Consider the following 23208-nt stretch of genomic DNA (forward strand, 5'->3'; position numbering starts at 1 on the left):
ACAAGAGTTTGACATCGGAGTTTTTGAAATTCTATTTGACACCCAGGAGAACACAAGAACAAAAAATATCCTCACGCTGAGGCTCGGCTTCCAGGTCAGAGGGCATTTAAACAGGACCCACTTAAGCTTCTTGAAGCAAGGGTTGAAGCTGGATGGTACCAATCAGACCAGCTGAACGCAGCCACGGTCCAGTCCAAATAATTTCTGACTCCTGGCTTGTGGGTGGCAGCAGCTCCTTAGCCTCTTCTTTCAGTACCCTAAGATGCCTCCTGGGCCATCTTGACCCACCCCACCCCACTGTACCTTTCCCAGAATATAGGCCTCCAGGCCAAAACGAGATGCCAGCCCCATTAATCACCAATGCTGTCCCAATCGTACAGGGGAAAGCTGCACAGAATGGAGACAGGCCTCAACAGCAATGCTCACAGGGCAGATTCCCTTTGCTGCCTCCAGTCCCTCATTCCCGCCTTAATTGTAAGGCTCTGCATTATAGCCACATAATTCATGCCTCCCTAATTAAAGCTGTCAGCAGCCCCATTGTAAAGCTGGAAAATGTACAGCACCTGCTATCTGGGAACCTCGTGCCAGGGATTGGTAGTCAGGAGTGCCAGGTGTGCAGAGGGGGCTTGCCAAAGGCTGCATTGATTGGCTTCTCGATCGCTGTGCCTGACATTTATGCTTGATTCAGGGATGATGCCAAGGGGTCTCTGGTGCCAGGTATCCAGATACCTCGAAGGGGAGGCAGAGACTGGCTCATAGGAAGTGAGGGAGGGGTTTGAAGGGTGTGCTCTCAGCACTGCTAACAAGACCCCACCTTTCCCTTAAAGGGAGGTGCTGAGAAAATAGTAGTGTTTGCTGTTTGGTTGGCATAACTGGCTGATACTTGCTGGTCTGTGGTACCTGAAGCAGATCTGCTCTGGCAGAGCTCTCCAAAGGCACTAATCCTCTCAGCAGCTCTGCAGAGAGGTCTGGCAGGGCGAGGGAAGGGAAAGGACACAGCCCTTGACTCTGCCCTCTTCTTCCTGCTGGGCAGTGCTGGTCCTCATAAGCAAGGACTGCCATGCTGAGAATAAATCATCTCAGGGCCACTCAGAAGGCCAGGTCAAAAGAGCGGAGAAGCCTCAAGGACTGGGTGAGGAGAAGTGGAGTTTGAGAGGGTGAGTTAGGAGACAGTCAGCTGGAAGAAATGCTTGTTTCTGTGGTCTTGGTCCTGATGTGTTACAGGAAAGGCGGCTTGTAGTGGATTAGATTCACTAGGGCCCACAGGCCCTTCTGTTACCCCGTAGCCATGGAGGGGGCCCGTCTCACTGGGGAGTGAAGCCTGGCCCCATGCCCTGCAAGAGGAGGAGAAAAGCTTGTGTGGGCTGAGTCGACAATAGGTAATTGGATTGTAATCACCCGCCTGGCTTCCGCGAGCCATTGGGGGCGCTGAGCTTTTCAGTGAGCAATCAGCACTGCGTGGTGGCAGGGGGAGAGATTCAATAGCAAATCCCAGGTGGAGAGCCAAGGGGGAGGAGCAGCAGATGGGCAAATTTTCTTTCTGTCTCTCCCTCCCTCCTTGCCCAAATAATGCTGGACTGCCTATAAGTGATTTACCAAGCAGATCCAAGGTAGAGCCAAAGCTTTTGTGAAAACTGGTGGGTAAAACAAGATGGATGATTAAAGGCCTAGGATTTGGGGAAAATGGAAGTTACCTGCCATTCCTTATGCTAAAAGAGGTGCGGAGGGAAAAGGAAGTGCAACTAGGAGTAAAAGCTATGGGGGCAATGGAGCAGGCCGCACGGTGGGGCTCCCTGCTCTCCAAACCTACTGGTGGCCAGAGCTGGCTTAGTGTATTTGTGGAAGACTCTTACCCTCAACTCTTCCCCAGGAGCCTTCCCAGACAGGCAGAAGCATCTACTGCCAGCAGATCTGGCCTCTGGGACTCCCCTGCCAAGCCAAGGGAACACATTCATCATCGGGAAGGAGGGGCCTTTCACCAGGAAAAGAAAGGGGAGTGGGGCCCTGGAGGCAGAGGGCAGGGCGGATGGCAGGAGCCCAGCTTCATTCAGGCTGATGCAGTGCCCAGACGTGCCAGCCAGTCAGCCCGCTTGAGTTCCAAAGCCTGCAGGAAGCCCTGGACCCGCTCTTCCCGTCTGGCTGAGAGTTTGTGCAAGCGCGTCCGTCGGAGCTGGGTGTCCCCACTGGCCTGGAGCCCCTCTCGCAGCAGCTGCTCTGTCACTGCATTCTGGTCCCTCTCCAGCTGCTGCCTCTTCCGCTCCTCTGCATACAAGTCTCTGGCCTTCTGCTAGGGAGAAGTGGGGAGAAGGGGTGGAAAAATCATTTTTAGGTGGGAGTGGAACTGAAGGGAGGAGGTAGCTGTGGGACCTAGGGTAGCACCCAGTGGAGTCTGTAGCAGGTGTCCTGGAAAAGCTGGGGAGGTGTGCCATGTTGCAGGTAGGGCAGGAGCAGTTTGTGGTTCATATTGGGATGGGAACATCTGTCTTTTTTGTTTGTTTGTCTGGGGGCCATACTGGGCAGTGCTCTGGGTTTATTCATGGCTCTGTGCTCAGGGATCACTTCTGAAGTGCTTGGGAACCATATGATGTGCCAGGAATGAAACCCAAGTTGGCTGATTGCAAACCAAGTACCCTAATCACTGTACTATCACTCTGGTCCCACATCTGTATTTACTGATGTTCTTCTTAGGGGTGCACTTGGAAAGGAACCAGGCAAATACGGGCTGGTTTCTAACCCCCCTACCAACCAACCTTATTTCTGTAGGCAAATCCTCTCCTAGCCTCATTTCTTCACCTGTGAAGTGAGCTTGTGCTTAACTTGATGAGTGTTTTTAAGGATTAGAGATATATCTTTTTTTTTTCTTTTTGGGTCACACTTGGCGATGCACAGGAGTCACTCCTGGCTCTGCACTCAGGAATTACTCCTGGCGGTGCTCAGGGGACCATATGGGATGCTGGGAATCGAACCTGGGTCGACCACGTGCAAGGCAAATGCCCTACCTGCTGTGCTATCGCTCCAGCCCCAGGATTAGAGATATATCTTAAACCTTCTCTGGCATATTAGCAAGTTTGAAAACAGGAGAGACAGGACCAAAGTGATAGCACAATAGGTAAGGCAAACCTTGCTTTGAATGCGGCTAATCCAGGTTCAATTGCCCAGGAGCACATATGATCCCCAAGCCCACCAGGACTGATCCCTGAGCACAGAATCAGAAGTAAGCCTTGAGCATCTCCAGGGGTGGCAAAAAAAAAAAAAAGTTCAAGCAAACAAAAGAGACAATTTTGCAAGTTATTTCTGTCCAGTCTTGCTGCAAGCAAAGTGCTAGTTCGTTGGGGGCGTGCCTCCCAGGTTGTTCTCCACTGGGCCATCCTCCCAAAGACCTGAAAGATTCTTCAAATTAATGGCTCCAGACCTGCCATCTTCCTGGAGATCAGCCCAACTCACAAGAACTATGAACATTTTGACAAGCAGATTCAGCTCTCTTAAGCTACTTATGGCCTTCTGCCTGCAGAACAAGCATTAGTGTTCATAGTTCTCTTTTCTATAAGTCAAATAACCCCCCAAGGGCTCTCAAGAGCCTTGGCACCATGGAGCCAGAGTGATAGTACAGAGGGTAGGGCGTTTGCCTCCCATGCTGCCAACCTGGCTTCGATTCCCAGCAATCCCCCACCATATGGTCCCCTGAGCACCGCCAGGAGTGACTCCTGAGTGCAGAGCAGGAAACCACTGCACATCAGTGAATGTGACCCAAAAGGGGAAAAAAAAAAGCCCTGGCACCACCTGACACTATGAGGTGAGCATGATACTCCATGGATTTTCCTCTTTGTACTTGGGTGCCCTGTAAAAATGAAATCTAGAGTCAAATGAATGAATCTGTAATCCCAGGATGGGGGGAAGGACCTTCTTGGCACAGGGGCAGGACCACAGCCATGCCATGCCATGCCCCACAAAGGCTCAGTTCCTACCACTCTAGTTGGCCGGCAGAAGCTTTGCATGAGGGCTCCTCCCAAAACCTAGTTTTCTGGGTAAAAAATTATGCTCTGCTGCCACCCTGATGACCTGTAATACGTGTGACCTTGTGTTACAATACAGGTATACATGTCTGTCCAAGTCAACCTGTGAATACCTCATCCTTAACGGCACTGATCCCCATGATAAAGCTTGGGAGGTACTTTATAGTTGATGGAGACAGGCAGAGAGGTTCAAAGTAGGGAAGCAAACTGCTAAGTCTCTCAGTAAAAAAGACCTGCTGTAGTCTGTAGCTCATCGGGCTAGAGCATGTGCTTTATATGTAGGAGGCCTGGGTTCCCTCTGCACTCTCAGGAGTGACTTCCCCTCCCCCAAGATAAGATTTCTGCACAAATAAAGACAACAAATAAAAAATTCTGGAATATGTCCCTTCTATTCTCGTGAATGATCTCAGACACTCAAGGTAACTTTTTTTTTTTTTTGCTTTTTGGGTCACAACCCAGCGATGCTCAGGGGTTACTCCTGGCTTTGCACTCAGGAATTACTCCTGGCGGTGCTTGGGGGGACCATATGGGATGCTGGGGATCAAACCCGGGTCGGCCGCGTGCAAGGCAAACGCCCTACCCGCTGTGCTATTGCTCCGGCCCCAAGGTAACTCATTTGTTATGACAATAAGCTCACAAGTGCAGTTCTGAAGATAAAAATGGGCTTGAGCAGTGGCTAAGACTTTTCAAACTGTTAGAAGGGCTTCTTCCTGGCTTCAGTCAGGAGAACTCTGGATCTTACATATATGACAGAGGGTATAGTCTCAGCAATCTGCATGTTTACAGGCTCACTAGGAAATCTCCACACAAAATGCCATAATTCAAAGCAGAATATGGGTAAGAGCCACCAGGGACGCAAGAAGAAAGAGCTATGCACATTCAGGAAGAGAGAATTGTGGCTGGTAAGTGTCCAGGAGCAGTAAAATCTCCTGGACAGGCAGAATTTGAGGTGCGCATAAAGCAACAGGATTTAGCTAAAAGTAGAATATAGATCAGAGCAATAGTACAGTGGGTTAGGGCATTTGCCTTGCATGCAGCCAACACTGGTTCAATCCCCAGTATTCCATATGGTTCCCTAGCACTGCCAGGAGTAATTCCTGAGTGCAGAGCCAGGAGTAAACCCTAAGCATCACTGGATGTAACTTAAAAAGCAAAAAAAGACAAAAAAAAAAGGAGTAGGGTTTAGTTTGGGGCTAGACAGATGGTAAAGCAGGTAGGGTGCTTGTCTTGTGTGGTTGACCCATGTTCAATCCCCAGCACCATATAAGATCCTCTAGGCACTTTGCTACCTGTTGCTTGAGGTTTGTTTCTACTGGTGATTGGGGGAGCTGGCAGTGCTGGGAGTGGAATCCAAGCCTCCTGTATGCAAAACATGTGCACTAGACCTTTATTTTTTTTAAATAACAAAACTTGTTTATTAATGCCAAAGATGTAACTCAAGTGAGAGAGCTCTTGCCTTGCATGTATGAGGTTCTGAGTTTGGGTGCACCAGACCTCTGAATTCTCTTCCTGGACTAAGAATTTATTCTAAAGTAAATATTTTTATGATTTATTATGAGCAAATGTTTGACTTGTATACCTATGTAAAAGGACTGGTGTAAAAAGTTCTCAGATGGGTCTGGAGGGATAGTACAGTGGGTAAGGCACTTGCTTTTGTATGCGCCTGACATGGGTTAGATCCCAACACCACCTATTTGTCTCCTGAGTCCCATCAGGATTGATCCCTGAGCACTGCTGAGTGTAGCTCCCCAAAAAACACAAAAATAAAACCAGAAAACCTCAGATGTTTAAAGAGTCATGGGTAGAAAAGTTAAAGAAGCCCCGATTGGGCTACAGAGATAGTAGAGGGGTTGGAGAGCTTGCCTTGCACAGCTGACCTTGCTTTGATTCCTGGCACCGAGTATGGTCCTCTGAGCATAGCTATAAATGATCCCAGAGCATAGAGCCAGGACTAAGCCCTGAGTATACCATTAGGTGTGGCTCAAAACCAAAGAGGCTCTGATCTAAACCTCTTCTAGGCATTCAGCCTCTTGTTCTCTCCTGGGTAGAACTGGGAAGATATGAAATCTTCTCTAGCACATAAGCGAAGTTACTCACTACGCCACTGAAGTCTGAAAAGAGGGTGCAGGTGTTTGGCTTCAAAACATTCATTAAAAAAAAAAAAAAAGGGGGCTGGAGCGATAGCGTAGCGGGTAGGGCGTTTGCCTTGCACGCGGCCAACCCGGGTTCGAATCCCAGTATCCCATATGGTCCCCTGAGCACCGCCAGGAGTAATTCCTGAGTGCAAAGCCAGGAGTAACCCCTGTGTATCGCCGGGTGTGACCCAAAAAGCAAAAAAAAAAAAAAACCAAACAAAACATTCATTAGAGGATCCAGGGAGATGGTTCAAAAGGGTTAGCATGCAAGTTTTGCCTACTGGAGACCCATATTTGGGGCATTGGGAATTGATCCTCAAGCATATACTGGGAACAGTCCCTGAACACTGCTGGCTTTATTTTTATGTGTGTGTGTGTATCACTTGTATCACTTGTCATCCCGTTGCTCATTGATTTGCTCGAGCGGGCACCAGAAATGTCTCCATTGTGAGACTTCTTGTTACTGTTTTTGGCATATCGAATATGCCATGGTAGCTTGCTAGTCTCTGCTGTGCGGGCGAGATACTCTTGGTAGCTTGCCGGGCTCTCCGAGAGGGGCGGAGGAATTGAACCTAGGTCAGTCTTGTACAAGGCAAGCACCCTATTCGCTGTGCTATCGCTCTGGCCCATATATATATAAATATATATATATAAATATATATATATACACATATATATATTTTTTAAAGTATCAGACTAGAGGGGCTGAAGCGTGATAGTACAGGGGGTGGGACATTTGCCTTGCATGTGGCTGACCTGGGTTTGAACCCATATGGTCCCCTGAGCACCACCAGGAATAATCTCTGAATAATTCCAGTATGCCACCCCTCCCCCACAATAAACAAATATCAAGCTAGAAAGCAAATACAGAGGTTAAGGTGATTGCCTTGCATGCAGTGGATCCTGGCTTAGTGCCTACACCACTTATACCCTGAGCACTGTCAGGCATGACCCTTGAAGATGGCCAGGTGTGGCCCAAACCTATTCTACCTCCCCACCCTCTACCTCCCAAACCTCTCCCACCCACCTGCAAAAAGAAAGTAAACAAAAATTCATTTATTAAGGATATATCTGGGGGGCTGGAGCAATAGCACAGCGGGTAGAGCGTTTGCCTTGCACGCGGCCGACCTGGGTTCGATTCCCAGCATCCCATATGGTTTCCTGAGCACCAACCGCCAGGGGTGATTCCTGAGTGCAGAGCCAGGAGTAACCTCTGTGCATTGCTGGTGTGACCCAAAAAGCAAAAAAAAAAAAAAAAAAAAAAAAAAAAAAAAAGATATATCTCAAAGGGCTTTGCAAACAGGTTCAACCCCCAGCATTGCAGTCCTCCAAACAGCCCCAGGAGTGGCATTTCACCCCTAGAACTGCCTAGTGTGGCCTCCAAAATCCAAAATATCCCTTAACCAAGTCTTTGGCTAAGTCCCATGTGACCCTGTGGAGGCATTACTGGGGGCTGCCTGAGAGTGCACTTCCTACCAGATGCATAATGTCCTGAGTCCCCCCAGGGTCACCAGCCAAGGCAACTGTACTGGGCACACAATGACATATATGGCTTTTTTGGGGCACAGAGTTTGATGAAGAACCTCAAGGCACACATGGCAAATGATAGTGGCCACCATGCCTGAGGAGGGAGCGCCTTGCTGGCACTGCCCTCTCATCTTCCAGATGTGGAAATGATACACTGATATGTGAACTGTCTGTTTTGGAGACAGCAGACAGTGCCATGGTTCCCAATTAGGAATCTCTGATACAAGAGCTCAGGAGTTTATTTTCTCCTGAGCAGCAGCAGGGCACTGGAAATAAAATGTCCAGCTGACCCAGTTGGTGTTTCTAATCTCTGACAAACGTGTCAGAGGAGGGTTAGTGGAAAAGTATTTTCTCCCTCTCACGTCATCTATACTACTACTCTTCTCTGCTGATGACCATGGTATACCTGCCTCTATGTCTGTAACTGAGGACCAGCTGTCCTGCAGTGCTTTTCCATCTGTTCTGGTATTAACCTCCCTGAGATAGCCACTTCTCTGACACTGATGAAGAATCAATGATGGGGAAACTGCATGGTCCTTCCGAGAGTAAGGTGTAACCTCCAATACCTGGGAACTGAGTCCCTGTTTCCCTCAGCACCTGCCTGCTGCCATCAACCCAGCAAACCTTCTCAGGTCCAGAACCCAGGTGCTTGCCGAAAGGAACAGGGACTTTCTGGACTGGGCATAGAGACATAGGCACCAGATATCTTGTGTGTGTGTGTGTGTGTGTGTGCGCGTGTGTGTGGGGGGGTAGGGTATGCGGGGGCGGGGTACATCCAGCAATGTTGAGGGCTCACTCCTGGCAGGGCTTGAGGAACCATATGCAGTGCCAGGGATTAAACCCAGATCAACTGCATTGAAAGGATGCACCCTACCTATAGTACAATGTCCACTGCCCCAGCATATCAGATTTTAAAAACAGGAAACACGGACAAGAGATGTAAAATAATAAAGGGTACAGGATCAAAGACAATGAAGAAGGACTGGGGAAAGTGCTCAAGTGATAGAACACAAACCTAGCAGGCAGATAGCCATGGCCTTGGGTTTGATCCCCTACACCACATGGACCCCAAGAAACACTGTTTCTAGTTCTGCTAGTCTTTACTGTTTTGGGGGGAAGGGAGGCACACAGGGCGATGCTCAGGGGTTACTCTTGGCTCTGCACTCAGGAAATCACTCCTGGAGGTGCCCAGGGGACCATAAGGGATGCTGGAATCAATGTTAGGTTATCTGTGTGTATGGCAAATGCCCTGCAGTAATTGGGAAGAGAAGTGAAAACAGGATATTAACAAAATGAGTCACTGACAGCAGTAGGAAATGGAAGAAGATAGAAAAAAATATATACCAGACATCCCTGTGTAAAATATTTAGGGATCATTAGAGCAAACAACCTCACCTTTCAGAGAATCACTTATACAGTGAAGTGCTGAAAGATAGCATCATTATCATCACCAGCATCCTGAGAATGCAATTATTCTAATCACCAGCATTATTAGCAAGGGCCTGTGTGTTGTATATATGTATATAGTAGGTACCAACAAACAAGGTACAAGACACATTTCTAAAAGTTTTCATGTGAACAGGATTTTAAGAGGTCAAGAAAGTGTCTCAGCGGTACTGTATTTGGCTTGCATGTATAAGGCCCAGGATTAAATTTCTGGCACTGCATGATCCCCAGAGCACCCGCAGAAATGACTTCGGAGCACTGAGCTGGAAATAATTATTGAACACTGTTGAGTGTGGACTAAAAACCAAAACAATCACTGTAACACTGTCATCCCGTTGTTCACTGATTTGCTCAAGTGGCTACCAGTAACGTCTCCATTATGAGACTTGTTGTTACTGTTTTTGGCATATCAAATACGCCACGGGGAGCTTGCCAGGCTCTGCCGTGCAGGCAAGATACTGTCGATAGCTTGCCGGGCTCTCCGAGAGGGGCAGAGAAATCAAACCTAGGTCGGCCTCATACAAGGCAAACGCCCTCCCTGCTGTGCTATCGCTCCAGCCCACCAAAACAATAACAATAGTAAAATAAAGTTTCTTTTAAATTTTAGGATTTAAATTCGACCCCTCCCCCTTCTAAGCAATGTTCAGAGAACCTGGAGGTCGCCCCTTTGATACTTGGCCCAACTGTGGAGACCTGAAATGCTCAGGCCCACGTGCAGTGTCTGGGGCATCATGCAGTGCTGGGATGCCGGGAAAACTCAAAGGCTTTCACATATATGCTTCTCCCTTCTCTATTTAATCGTCTCCCTCTCAGTTTCAAGGCCACACCCAGCACAGCTTGCATAGGACTTTCTCTTGGCTCTGAGCTCAGAAATCATGCCTGGTGTGCTTGAGGGATCATATGGAGTGCCAGGAATTGAATCCACGACAGCTGTATGCAAAGTAAGCACCTTACCCACTGTACCATCTCTCCAGCCCCTTTATTGGCCACAGCCAACTGCGATCAGGGCTCATTCCTGGCTCTGCACTCAAGAATCACTCGTGGCAGGCTCGGGGGACCACACAGGGTGCTGGGGATCAAACCCAGGTTGGTCACAGGTAAGACAAGCACCTTACCCACTGTAATATCTGTCCAGCTCTTCTTCTTCATTTTTTAAAAATTTTTGGGCCACACCAGCAGTACTCAGGGTCTACTCCCACCTCAGTGCTCAGGGGACCACGCAGTGCTGAGAATCAAACCCAGGTCTCCTATCTGCAGAGCGTGTACTCAGACCTTCAAGATATCTCTGGCCCACACTCCAGCCTTATGAACCCTCTCCAATCCTCAAAATTTTTATTATTTTTTTTGGGGGGGACATACCCTATAGTGCTTAGAGTTTACTCCTGGCTCTGTATGCACAGATCATTCCTGGCAGTGCTCCAGGGACCGTATGTGGTGCTGGGGATCAAACTGGCATGGCCACATGCAAAGCCAAGTGCCTTAACTCTTGTACTATCTCTGTGGCCATATCTTTTTTGTTTTGTTTTGGGGTCACACCCGACAGTGCTCAGGGCTTGCTCCTGGCTCTATGCTCAGTGATTATTCTTGCTGGGGCTCGGGGGACAATAGGTCAGCTGCATGTAAAGTAAGTGCCTTGCCTACTATACCACCTCTCCAGTTCTTTATTATTTTTGTAATGATGGTAATCAAACCCAGGGCCTCATGCATGCAAGACAAGTACTCTACCAGACCCCTGTCAAGTTTCAGTTTTTTGTTTTTTGTTTTTTAATTTTTTATGTTTTAGTTTTTAAAGGTAACTCTGGTCATGTGGAAAAATCTGATAATCATTCCTCAAACCATGGATAATTGAGACCTTACTCTTTTTCCTTTTACTTGTACTCAACTTTCCCTTTCAATTTTCTCCATTTTTAGATTGAATGACAAAGTAAATGACTAAACCATCATAGTTTTAATGGCCTTATTCTAGGAGTTTTGGACCTGGGACTCACTGACAGATTTCAGGGGATATATGACACCTCCCTCCCAACTCCCAGAGCAGTCTGTTTCAATGCTAAGTGTAATTTTCATGCCAGATGCCACGTGCTTGAGTGGTTTCAAGTTTTTCTAGGGAGATGATCAATGGTTTTCAGCAGATTCCTGAGGCACTCCTGATTCTCAAGGAGACTGAGACGCCTTGACTTATAAAACATTATTTCCTTCTACTCATTATCTCTCCAGCCTAAAGCAGCATTAGCTCTGAGCTTAGAGTTCTGTGACCTTGGAATAGTTACTCTGTGTCCCTGTTTCCATATCTGCAAAATGAGGACATGAAGCCGTTCAGTTGTTGGGAAGCTTAAATACGAAAACTACACGAAAATACTTAAGTGCCATAGTGGACCCTAATATGTTAGTCACTATTACAAATATTGCCGTTAATTTAGTTTCTTATTTTGGAGCCCCACCCAGCAGTGCTTGGAAGCAGCTTCTGGTGGTGTTTAGGGGTCCATATGGTGACAGAGATAGAACCTGGGAGCTGTGGGCAAAACAAACTCCAGACTTTTGGTCTATTTCTCCAGCCCAACACTGTCATCATGATTACCAGTTCTAAATGAAGGGTCTGGAGAAGCTGAGGGTGGGAGAGATACTTCAGTGGGCAGAAGTGCATACAGAACATCCAGTTTGATCCTTTCCGCTGGTCCTTGGCCACTCTGATCCTGGGCACTGCCAGGAGTGACCTGTCCCTCACAGCACAGAGCTCAGAGTAGCTCCTGCTAAACCCCAAACAAAAAATGTGGGGGAGTTTAGTTCAACTTCCAGCATCTCAGGCCTACCCCTCAGCAGGGTGGAGCCTGATGACACTTGTGCATCACGGGCTAAATACTGACCCTTCAGACTCACCCCACCACACGGAGTATCCCAGGCAGTGACACCTGGCCTCTATTCATGTAGAAAAAAAAATTTTTTTAAAGGAGCTGTAAGTAGATGAATGCCATTCTACTTCCTAATGAAATCTGTTTCAAGCTCTAAAAAATAAAGGTCAACTTAAAATCTTTGCAGAATATAGTTTTATACATAGAGAGATTGAGCTGGAACATTAGTACAGCAGGAGGGGCACTTGCCTTGCATGCAGTCAACCCGGGCTCAATCCCTGGCACTCCATAGGGTCCCCTGAGCCCCACTAGGAGTGATCCCTGAATGCAGAGCCAGGAGCAGGCATTATGAACCACTAAGTATGACCTCAAAAAGCAATGCTGTCTGTTGTTGTTTGGGGGCACACCTGGTGGTACTCAGGGGTTATTCCCAGCTCTGTACAAGGTGTTGTTTCTGCAGTGCTCAAGAGACTATTCAGTGCTTGGGACTAAACTCAGGAATCCTACATGTACACATACACTCAGTACTTCAAGCTGTCTCTCCAACCCCTGTACTGTTTTGTTTTGTTTTTTTCCCTCTTATGGTCATACCCAGTGATGCTCAGGGGTTACTCCTGGCTCTACACTCAGGAATTATCCCTGGCGATGCTTAGGGGACCATATGGGATGCTGGGAATCGAACCCGGGTCGGCTGCGTGCAAGGCAAACGCGCTACCTGCTATGCTATTGCTCCAGCCCCACCTCTGTACTGTTTTATTTTAATCCCCACTGAAAGAATTTTGGATTTTGTATCCTACTACTTGTATCATCTTTTATTAGGCTAATATCTTCAGGGAAAAACTGTCTCTCTGAGAAGCCTTTCTTGGGTTTCTATAGGAAAAAGATTAAGCACTTGTTAGTAATTCTTTTTGTTTGTTTTGGGTCTTAGGGTCATAATCAAAAGTGCTCTGTGCTCATGAATGCCCCAATGGTGTTTGGGGGACCACAGAAGATGCTAAGGAACTAGACTCTGGTCAGCCACATGCAAGATAAACATCTAGCTCCCTGTCAGCTCTGAATCCCAATTTATATCCTTGGCTAAATTTCTCTTGAATTTATTTAGGACTAGCATAAGTGGTGCTAATGCCCAGGGCTGGGGCTGTAGCTCACAAGTAGAGCACTTGCTTACAAATGGGAAAGCCCCAGCATGATGACAAACAAACAAGCAAGCAAACAGAACTTATTATGAAGAGCCTAGTGTAGTAGGTAATCAACCAATGCTCACCTTTTCTTCCATCCCATCCAGCTGGGTGAGTACTGAACTCTTACCTGAAGCATGCTATGGTTCATCTGGAACTGTAGAATGGCCTCACACAGGTTCCAAAATGTGTATTCTGGCCACAGAATAGGCTGGAACACCAGGCAGGAGTGGGAGGTCTAAGAACAACAGAGCACGTTTAGATTACTAAACCAAACAGTTCAGTAGCATGTTGCTAGGACACATTTGCAGTGAGGCTTCCAGAGAAGGGGCAGGTTGAACAGGACCCCAAGCCCAAAGATTAAGTGGACCAGGCATTGTGAACTGCAGCTACCACTGCCAGACCTGCTCCACTCCCAGTGATGGGGGTCATCTGAGGCAGTTAGATCACCTGCCTGCAACAAGGCAGAACGAAAGCGAGACGCAGCCAACATTTCCACCAGGAGTCTTCTCAGAGCCAATTTTAGGACTATGAAATAACATCTGGATTATGTTATTGGCTCCTGGCCCTTAGAGGTCATCTAGAAGACACACTGTCTGATAAAAGTCAGCAGTTTACAACTGGTAGTTGTCACTGTTATTTTTAAGTAACAGGGTATGGGGCAGTGGTTAGGGGCTGGGTTGGGGATGTAGCTCAGTTTGGAGTGCAAAGCTTTGTAAGTGTAAGACCGTGGAGAAAACAAACACACACATACCCTTTGCAAGTATAAGGCCCTATAACTCGTGTGCTCAATCAGGGTAAGCACATACACACATACACACCAGAGTAGGGGTTTGGCAGACAAAACAAACACACAAGGGCTCAGACAGACAGAAAATGCACACAGACACACAGACACAGACACACAGACACACAGACACACACACACACACACACACAGAGTTCTGAGGCTAATATACTTTCCAAAATATATCCACCCCCAAAATCATAACATGTTCTGGGCCAACACACATATTCCAACATATACTAAAAAAAAATCAAAAAACAAAAAAAACTCATAAAACACACGCAAAAACATATACACACAAAACACAAAAACATGGATTCTGAGGCCAGCCAGTCAGCCTAGCTTTGATTTGTGCTCCACTATTTACCACCTATTTGACCTGAGGTAACCTCTCAGGGTCTCAGTTTCCACAAATATAAAACTGAGTGATAAAAGACCTAGGAGCTAGAACAGCTCTAGTACAGGGGTAAGGAGCTTGCCTTACATGTTGCTGACCTTGGCCCTCAAGCAAAACAGGGGTCATTTCTAAGCACAGAGCCAGGAATAGCCTCTGAGCACTGCTGAGTGTGCCCTCACAAAACTGAGTGATTTAAAAAAAAAAAAATGGGTGATAAGAACATTAAGTTTTTTTTTTTTTTTTTTTTTGCTTTTTGGGTCACACCCAGCGATGCTCAGGGGTTACTCCTGGCTTTGCACTCAGGAATTACTCCTGGCGGTGCTTGGGGGACCATATGGGATGCCGGGGATCGAACCCGGGTTGGCCGCGTGCAAGGCAAACGCCCTACCCGCTGTGCTATCGCTCCGGCCCCAAGAACATTAAGTTTTTAGGGGACTTGTAAGAATGAATCGACAATGTACATAGAGCAGTCAGAGCACAGAGCCGGGTGCACTTTATAATAAACACTGATTAAGCTTTTGGGACATTTTTGGCAGTGACTACTTGATACTGTAATGGTGGAAGCTCAGTGTCTTGTGACGGTGTTAGCTGGTAGGCAACTAAATCAGTGTCACCTTCCCTGGAAGTCACCAAGGCCTCAGGTCTTTTTTCTGAAATAAGTTCATTTTTTCTTCAAAGTGACAATCTTTGAAATGTTTGAAGTTTAGATTAAGCTCACTCTTATCTGTCCCCAAGGTTATGAGAACTTTTGTTTGCCAACAACTCTGAGTTTTCAGATGATGGGGATCATTTCGGATGTGATTATTTCTGTACGAACAGCACAGGAAAGGAACATATCTCCAAGGGCTTGTGTACGCATTTTGCATGCAAGGGGTCTGGGTTTGCTCCCTGGCACATGGTCCATGAGCCCCAGGAGCAATTCCCAGCAGCAGCTCTACCCACCGCCAGCCTGCCCACTGGATAAAAATAAAAACAAAGGGGAAACACATTTCAATAACATTCTTTTTGGTTATACCAGCAATGATGAGGGGGACTCACAGCAGTGCGAAGTGCTGGGGAATAAATTTAAGAGGTTCTACGTGTAAAGCATGTGCTGCCCTGTTAGCCATCTCCCTGGCCTACTCAACCTAAAAATATAATTGCTATTCTTCCCTTTTCAAGACCATGATCCTTCACTCACTCTTTGTAGAACATGAGTTTCAGAAACCTGGCTATTCTTTGGTAGGTGCGGTAGTTACCAGTACAGAGACAGAGTCAGACTCGCTCTCTTCTCTCTCTTTCTCTCTCTCTTTCTCTCTGTCTCTCTCTTTTGGCTGGGGGAGGGAGGGGGCGGGGCCTCATCTGGCCATGCTCAGGGCTTACGCCTGGCCCTGCACTAACGGATCATTCCTATCAAACTTGGGGGACCATATGGAGCATTCCTCAATCTGGCAAGCAAATTAATCCCTGCACTATTATTTTAGCCCACCAGTGTAATTTCTTAAAAAAAAAAAAACAGTGCCCAAAAGCAAGCTCCCAGATATGATCTGACCAGCACAGTGGGCTACAGAATCGTTAGACACTCTTCACATGTTTTTCAGTATAGCCACGACTGACAGTATTTTCCATAGCCAAGTCTTTTGTTCATGAACTTTGTCATATAAACTGCTTGAGTTTAGTTTTCCCCTCTAACCTTTAGTTTTACCTTGAATAAGAATATCCCCCAAGTCACATGTTCTCCACGGACCAAGTTAAAAAAATGATAGAGATTTTTCTGCCTAACCAACATCTGGATATGAGTTTTGGAAGGACTATCTACACTGGGCTCACTGAGCGAGAGGTCATGGCTGGCCCCTAAAAATGTAAAAATAGTTCTACAACTTGTGTACTATTCTTGCATAGATATGACCCTTAACTCTGAGGGATAAAATCTAGTACTATAAGGCCAGCACCCAAAAGTGCTGAGGTACTTGGCAGGCTACCACAGCAGAAACTTATGCTCAAGGACCGAAGGCAATTGTCAGTTCTTTAAACAGGGCTGTCTGTTTCCATTTTGGCTGAAGGGCTTTGATATTTCCTCTGTGGGATGTCTGGCATTCCTGAAAGTGAGACCTACAGAGGTTCACAAAGCCACAGACTAACTAGAAAGGCAGAGCAAATGTTGTTAGCGTATCCTGGACATGTTTCTTCAGATTTTAACCACCAACCACCTCCCCAAAGTGCCCCGATGCCAGCAGTGTTAGGAGTGGGGATTAGCTCCTCTAATCTATGCTGTGAAAGTGCTCACAGTTTCCCAGCAGATGCCAGCAGAACAGTGGCTGAGGGTACCTACCTGCCAGAGCAGGAAGTCGCTGAGCCTCACTTCCCCAGAAGTTCGTATCAAGATGTCGGGATGAGGAGAGTGGTTGGTATAGAGGCACTTATCGAGCAGAGACTCAGAGACATCGCTAGGGTGAGTGGGGAAAAGACAAAGATGAGCAAATAACTCTTTCTGCACTATCCTCATGGAGGCTTTCTGCCCACTGGGCTCCCCATGCTGTATGGAACACCACCCAATACATTAGCCCCAACCAGATGTGTCCACTAGAACACCTGTTTTCCCGCACTGAAAATGAAGGAACTGAGGCATACGCCTTTGATCTGGCAAGCTGATGAAAGGCCATGCACATGTATTTATTTGTTTGTCTTTTAGCGTTTAAGACTCACTCTTGGCAGTACTAGGGGGACCATATGCAGTGCCAAAGATCTGACCAAGACTGGCCATGTGTACTTGTCCACTGGCAAGCACAAGCCTTGTCTGCTATCTCTGAACATATTGTATATCTGTCCATTGTGGTCTCCAAAGGCAGCTTTTATCTCTTCCAGTTGGTAAGAAATACAACATGAAAAGGGACAAGGATAGCTTCCCAAAATGGGCAACATCACCCTAGGGAATGCTGGTAGAAGCTTCAGGTACAAATAGGGACACTTTCTGTTTGTTTGCTTAAGGAAGGTAGATTTCCAGGGAGGCATTTGGTGAGTTTTTTTTTGAGAAACTCTGGGACTGGTGAGATAGTACAGCGGGTAGGGTCTTGCCCTGCATGTGGCTGACCCACCCAGGTTCAATCTCACACAGCCCTCTGAGCAACACAAGGAGTAATTCCTGAGTGGAGAGCCAGGAGAAGCCGCTGAGCATCTCCAGGTGTCACCTTTCCACCCCCTAGCATGCCTCCCCCCAAATGTTTGGGAAACTCTGCTAGATTTTTCTACTGTGGGTATGATCCCATATGGGGTCATGGAACTTTTTAAGTTTTTTGGAAGGGCTGAAGAGATAGTTCAGTGATTTGCCTTGCACCTGGCCAACTTGGGTTCAATACTCGGAATCCTATATGATCCCAAGCACTGCTAGGAGTGATTGCCTTGCATATGGCTTGATCTACCCGGGTTCAATCTCCCATAGTCCTTTGAGCAACACAAAGAGTAATTCCTGAATGCAGAGCCAGGAGTAACCCCTGAGCATTACTAGGTGTGGCCCCAAACCAAAAAAATTAAAAGATTGTTGTGGTTTCTGAGCTACACTTACAGGGGCTATTCCTGGCTCTATGCAAGTGACCCCTGGTGGTGCTTGTGCCACAGGAGGTACCGGGATCAAACTGGGATGAGTGGGAATCAAGGCAAACACCTTAACCCTGTACTATCTCCCTGGCTCTAAAAACTTTAAAATAAACATCTCTATGATTTCTATCAGTAAATGTTTGATTTGTAGACCTACTCTATATACCTATATGCCCAGGGTCTCATAAAAGTATCTTGGGTGGGACTGGAATGATAGTACAGTAAGTAGGGTTCAATCCCCCGGCATCCCATATGGTCCCCTGAGTACCGTCAGGAGTAATTCTTAAGCGCAGAGCCAGAGTAACTCCTGAGCATCACTGGATATGACCCAAAGAGCCAAAAAAAAAAAAGAGAAAAAATGTCTTAGATGCATAGGAATCATGAACGGAAACATTACAAGCTCTGCTCTATGTGAGAAACAATATTCATTGGGGAGCAACCTGGCTCAGATTTTCCTAAGAATCTGACAGTTTTGGAAGCATGGATTTAACTCTGTAATTAGGGAATGGCCCCCATTCCCCACCATGCCACATCTGCTCCTACTAAAAAACTACCACCAGGTGGGTTCCTGGTAGACCCCAACACCACTAGGCCTGAGCAACTGAACTGTCATGTCCTGAGTAGCTGAGCTGAGAGAGCAGGAGGCGACCCCTGGATCAACACACATACGCACACCGGAAGAGCTAGAAGGAACCACTTAAAATCAAAACAGTACCTGGGATATTTCTAAGGAGTTCACTATATACACTGTAGTATAAAGACTACAGCAAGTAAGTGTTCCCTAATGAATATATATGACTTTTATAATAACAAGAGTATGTTTGCTGATAAAACTTTTATTCTTTTAATTTTTTGTTTTGTTTTGGGGCACACCCAGCAATGCTCAGGGACTCATAGAGGGTGCTGGAGATTGAACCTAGGTTGGTCACCTACAAGGCAAGTGCCCTACCTGCTGTACTACCTCTCCGGCCCCAAAACTTGTACTCTTTTTAATGAAGTATGTCATAAGCTGGAGAGCTAGTACAGCAGGAAGGGCACTTGCCTTGCCCAGGTTCAATCCCTGGTATCCCATATGGTTCCCCAAGACTGCCAGGAATAATCCCTGAGCAGAGTCAGAAATAAGCCCTGAAAATAAACCAATAACTGAATATGGTCAGGCAGCCTTCTAAGCAGTATTCAGTGTACTGGGGGCCAGTCCCACCAACTCTTGGCCTACAGAGTCAGTGGATCAGTGTAAGGGCCTGAGGATGCAGTGCTACCCTTCCTTGGGCCAACCCAGCGGTGGTCAGGGGTCGACAGAGCCACAGCCAGAGGTGTTCAAAGGTCTTCAGGGCTGTACTTAGCAATCCTAAGGGACCATGTGATGTCAGAGACTGGACTGGAGTTGACTGCATGCCTTAACCCTGTACTACCTCTCCAGTTGGTCCCAAAGAAGCATTACTATTTGAAATTATCAAAAAGTTTCAGAATTAGATAGCAATGATTACATACCACTTTGAACGAATATAATACCCCCTGTACATTTTCAATATTTTTAATCTTAAAATAACAATTTTCTTGGGAAAGTATAGAACATTTTTTAAGAAAGATTATGACTACTTCCATTCACACCATGTGTTTCAGGAATGGCCAACTTAAAATGAAATCAATTTGCAACTTTTTCATAGAGATGCCAAAAGCCTTTGCAAATGACCTGGCAATGGTATGTAACAATAATACAGTGAATGATCTGATATCTAGAAAAAGGGGAAAGCAAGCATGTGTTGGCTGGAGATATACCTCAGTGCAGAGCACATACTCTGCATGTTTGATGCCCGGAGTTCATTTCTAAGTACAACCATCCTTTCCCCAAGAAAAAGAATGTGTCACTGTGTTCCCTGTTCAAGCTTGAAAAGGCAGATCACCCTTTAGAAAGCACAAAGATACACAGAAATATGCCCCTTGGGCCAAGGAGCTCAAAGAGTTGGAACACGGGCTGCAGTGATAGAACAGCAGGTAGGGCATTTGCCTTGCACGTGGCCAACCCGGGTTCGAGTCCCATCATCCAATATGGTCCCCCGAGCACCGCCAGGAGTAATTCCTGAGTGCAGAGCCAGGAGTAACCCCTGTGCATTGCTGCCGGGTGGAACCCAAAAAGAGAAAAAAAAAAAAAGAACTGGGCTCAATTCCTGGCACTGTATGGTCTCCTGAGCACAATCAGGAGTGGCCCAGGTACAAAAATAAAAACCAAAACAAAAAGTATTAGGGAACCGAGGGGATTGTTCAGTGGAAGTCTCTGCTTATAAAACACGCCCACAAAAAGCAGGTCTCACCCACATAAGCCTGAAAGTTCTCGCATTTGCATTTGCAACCCTGAGCTGTAACAGCACATCCTATCTCCAGAGCAGTATAGCTGGTGGGGCTGCAGCCCCAAGGCCAGAAGTGTGATCCCTGATGAGCATTACAACCAGAACACGCACAACTCAATGAGAACTAGCCTAGTGGGCACTGCACATGTCTGCCCTCACTACAGTGAGCGCTACCAGATGTGTAGGCCCTGGGAAGCACCACAACCAAAAGTGTGCAACCTCTGGTCATCACAACTACAAAAGAAAAGGGAAAGGGGAAAAAATACTTCAGAATCTGGAATTAAATGAAAGAATATACACAGTACTAAGAAAATGTTGGGCAGAAAAAATATGTGACTGTTAGCAATTATTCTAAAGAACCAGTGATATCTTCCTGTGGGAGAAGGAAGAGGCCAACAGGGAGAAGTGACCTGCTCACAGTATTTCAGTGGAAGAGTTCATTCACGATCCTTGATGCTCACGTTAACTGCTTCTGTTACTCTAGACTCAATTTATCAGCATGACTGCTCGGAAAGTATGTACCCTGGGAGAAAGGAAAATGAAGAGTGGATGGTAGAAATGAAGAAAGAGGGAAATTCCAGCTAATGGAAGGGTAGAGTCTAATTATAATGAACTCGCTGGCTGTTACAGATGGAAATCTGTCCAAATTTGAGTGATGATCACAGCCGCAGGCCTGATGAACCCAGTCTAAGCTGAACACCAAGTTCCATGTGCCGTCAGCCTCATTACTTGGTGACACTGCCCAGCCCACACTGTCTACATGACCGGTCCCACACAGATAAGTTACTAAGTCATGCAGGGCAGAGAAAATAGATATGGGAAACTTGCTGGGCAAGAAGCAAGAGCTGAAGGTTAGAGTTACTGCGATGTGGTATGAGTATAAAATGCTTGGTACAGGGAGTCGGGATCACAGTTCTGTCCTGGAACAAATGTATGTTAGATCTGCTGGACAAAGAGCCTTCTCCCTCTTCTACATTAACATTTGTTCCTTACTGTCCTTAAAATATTATTTAAGGGGCTGGAGTGATAGCATAGCAGGTGCCTTGCACGCAGCAGACCCAGGTTCGATTCCCAGTATCCAATATGGTTCCCTGAGCAGTGCCAGGAGTAACCCCTGAGCATTGCCGGGTGTGACCCAAAAAGAAAAAAAAAAAAAAAATATATATATATATATATATATATATATACACATACACATGGGCCAGAGTGATAATACAGTGGGTAGAATGCTTGCCTGAGTTTGATCTTGGGCACCACATATGGTCCCCCAAGCCAGCCAAGAGTGAGCCCTGAGCACCACTGGATGTGGCCCCAAAACCAAAAACCAAAACAAAACACTATTTAAGGGATGGAGAGATAGTACAGGAGGTAAGGCATTTGCTCTGTATATAGCCCGCTCCATTTGAATTCCTGGCACTGCATATGATCCCCACAAGCACTGCCAGGGGGGCCAAATGAAGTGTCAGGAAAGGTTCCTGAGTACCACTGGGTGTGATCCAAGGCCCTATCCAAATAAAGTATTTAATTCAGGGCCAGGGGTATGGATACATACATACACACACCCTACCACACTCATGGAAAGACTATATAAAATATTCATTACAAAGTATATCTATAAAATCACCCCTCAAGCCAAGAGTTAGAAAATTACCATTAATTTGAATATTTGCATCTAGCTTTTTTTTAGTGGTGCCAGGGATTGAACCCAGGGTCTCATACATGCAAGGGCATGTGTGTACTCTACCACTGAGTCACAGCCCTAGCCCCTAAAGACTATTTTTTCTTTTTTTCTCTCTTTGTTCTTATCTAATTTCATGCTCCCAAGCAACTTTTGATTTTAATTGTGTTTCAAACACATTATCACTGTGGGAAAGAGGGGAAATTTTGACAGGGAATCATACATCAGGTTGTAGTACTCGGCACACTTGGTGGGCTGGGGGTCACACTCCTTAGTAGTTTTTGTGCATAATCAGGTGATCAGGATGTAGCTTTCATACTGGGGCCAGGGGTATTGCACTCCTTGCATCCTTTAGTTGTGCTCACATCTACTCCTGGATAGTGAGTGACAGTGATGCCAGGGATCATGTGGACGGCAGAGCTGCCAGGATGGGCTTGACACATGTAGCACACTGAGGATTGGTCTCATCCACACTTTTGAGGCCAGTGTTTTAGTCACTAAGCTATCTCCCTGCCCCTTCTTCATCATGCCCCCTTTTAAAAAAGAGTTCTGGTCTGGGGCCCGTGCTCGGCTCCGGCCGGCCGGGTTTTTGGCCCGGGCACCCATGCCTCTGCAGAGCCGGTGGATGTGGAACGAGCGGGAACCAGAGACAGCTTTAGGAATTGGGGTTCCAGCAAGTGCTTGCACCCATGTATGGAGACTGTGAACTAACTTTGGCTACATGCTGTTCCAGGAAGAGAAATGATTAATTTTCAAACTTAAATCTTCACGGACTTAATTACTGTAATATAGAAATTGTAAACCGCGCGGCCGCTACTGCGGCCGCGCAACATTTTATCTCTTCATTCTCATCAGTGGAAAACTTATTATCAAATATTTCCCTGTTAATAGAGCTGTATTCTTAGGGGATAAATTCCAACAAAAATAGTGAGTCTGTTTTGAAACTCTAACAACAATAGTGAGTTATGTGTTGAAATCTGGAATGTAATCAAGGTAAAGAGAAAAGGAAGTGAAATTATTACTCACCTACGGGGTGGGTTGGGGGGTAAGGGGTGGGATGTATACTGTTTTTTCTTTTGTTTGTTTGCTTTGTTTTTGCTTTTGTTTTTGTTTTTATTGGTGGTGGAATATGGGCACTGGTGAAGGGATGGGTGTTTGAGCATTGTGTAACTGAGATATAAGCCTGAGAACTTTGTAACTTTCCACTTGGTGATTCAATAAAATAAATTAAAAAAAAAAAAAAAGAGTTCTGGGGCTGGAGCGATAGTACAGCAGGT

General features: G+C 46.4%; 1 protein-coding gene across 3 annotated transcripts in view; it reads right to left on the minus strand.

The window, feature by feature from the left end:
- Positions 1-14: 14 nt before the first annotated feature.
- Positions 15-23208, minus strand: part of DHDDS (dehydrodolichyl diphosphate synthase subunit) — a 37758-nt gene continuing 14564 nt past the window's right edge. The window contains exons 7-10 of one of the 3 annotated variants that reach the window (XR_008630212.1): positions 16644-16758; positions 13279-13386; positions 1854-2287; positions 15-1334 (exon numbers count right to left, since the gene is read on the minus strand). Coding sequence is in view for 2 of the 3 variants with exons in the window: in XM_055138654.1 (XP_054994629.1) it covers positions 2048-2287; positions 13279-13386; positions 16644-16758 (463 nt within the window). In the remaining variant the exon portion in view is untranslated. Of the gene's footprint in view, positions 2288-13278; positions 13387-16643; positions 16759-23208 lie in introns of all 3 variants that reach the window. The other 2 variants (XM_004603469.2, XM_055138654.1) reach the window with 2 other exon arrangements.

Source organism: Sorex araneus, chromosome 5 (assembly GCF_027595985.1).
Source record: "Sorex araneus isolate mSorAra2 chromosome 5, mSorAra2.pri, whole genome shotgun sequence".
NCBI classification, from domain to species: domain Eukaryota; kingdom Metazoa; phylum Chordata; class Mammalia; order Eulipotyphla; family Soricidae; genus Sorex; species Sorex araneus.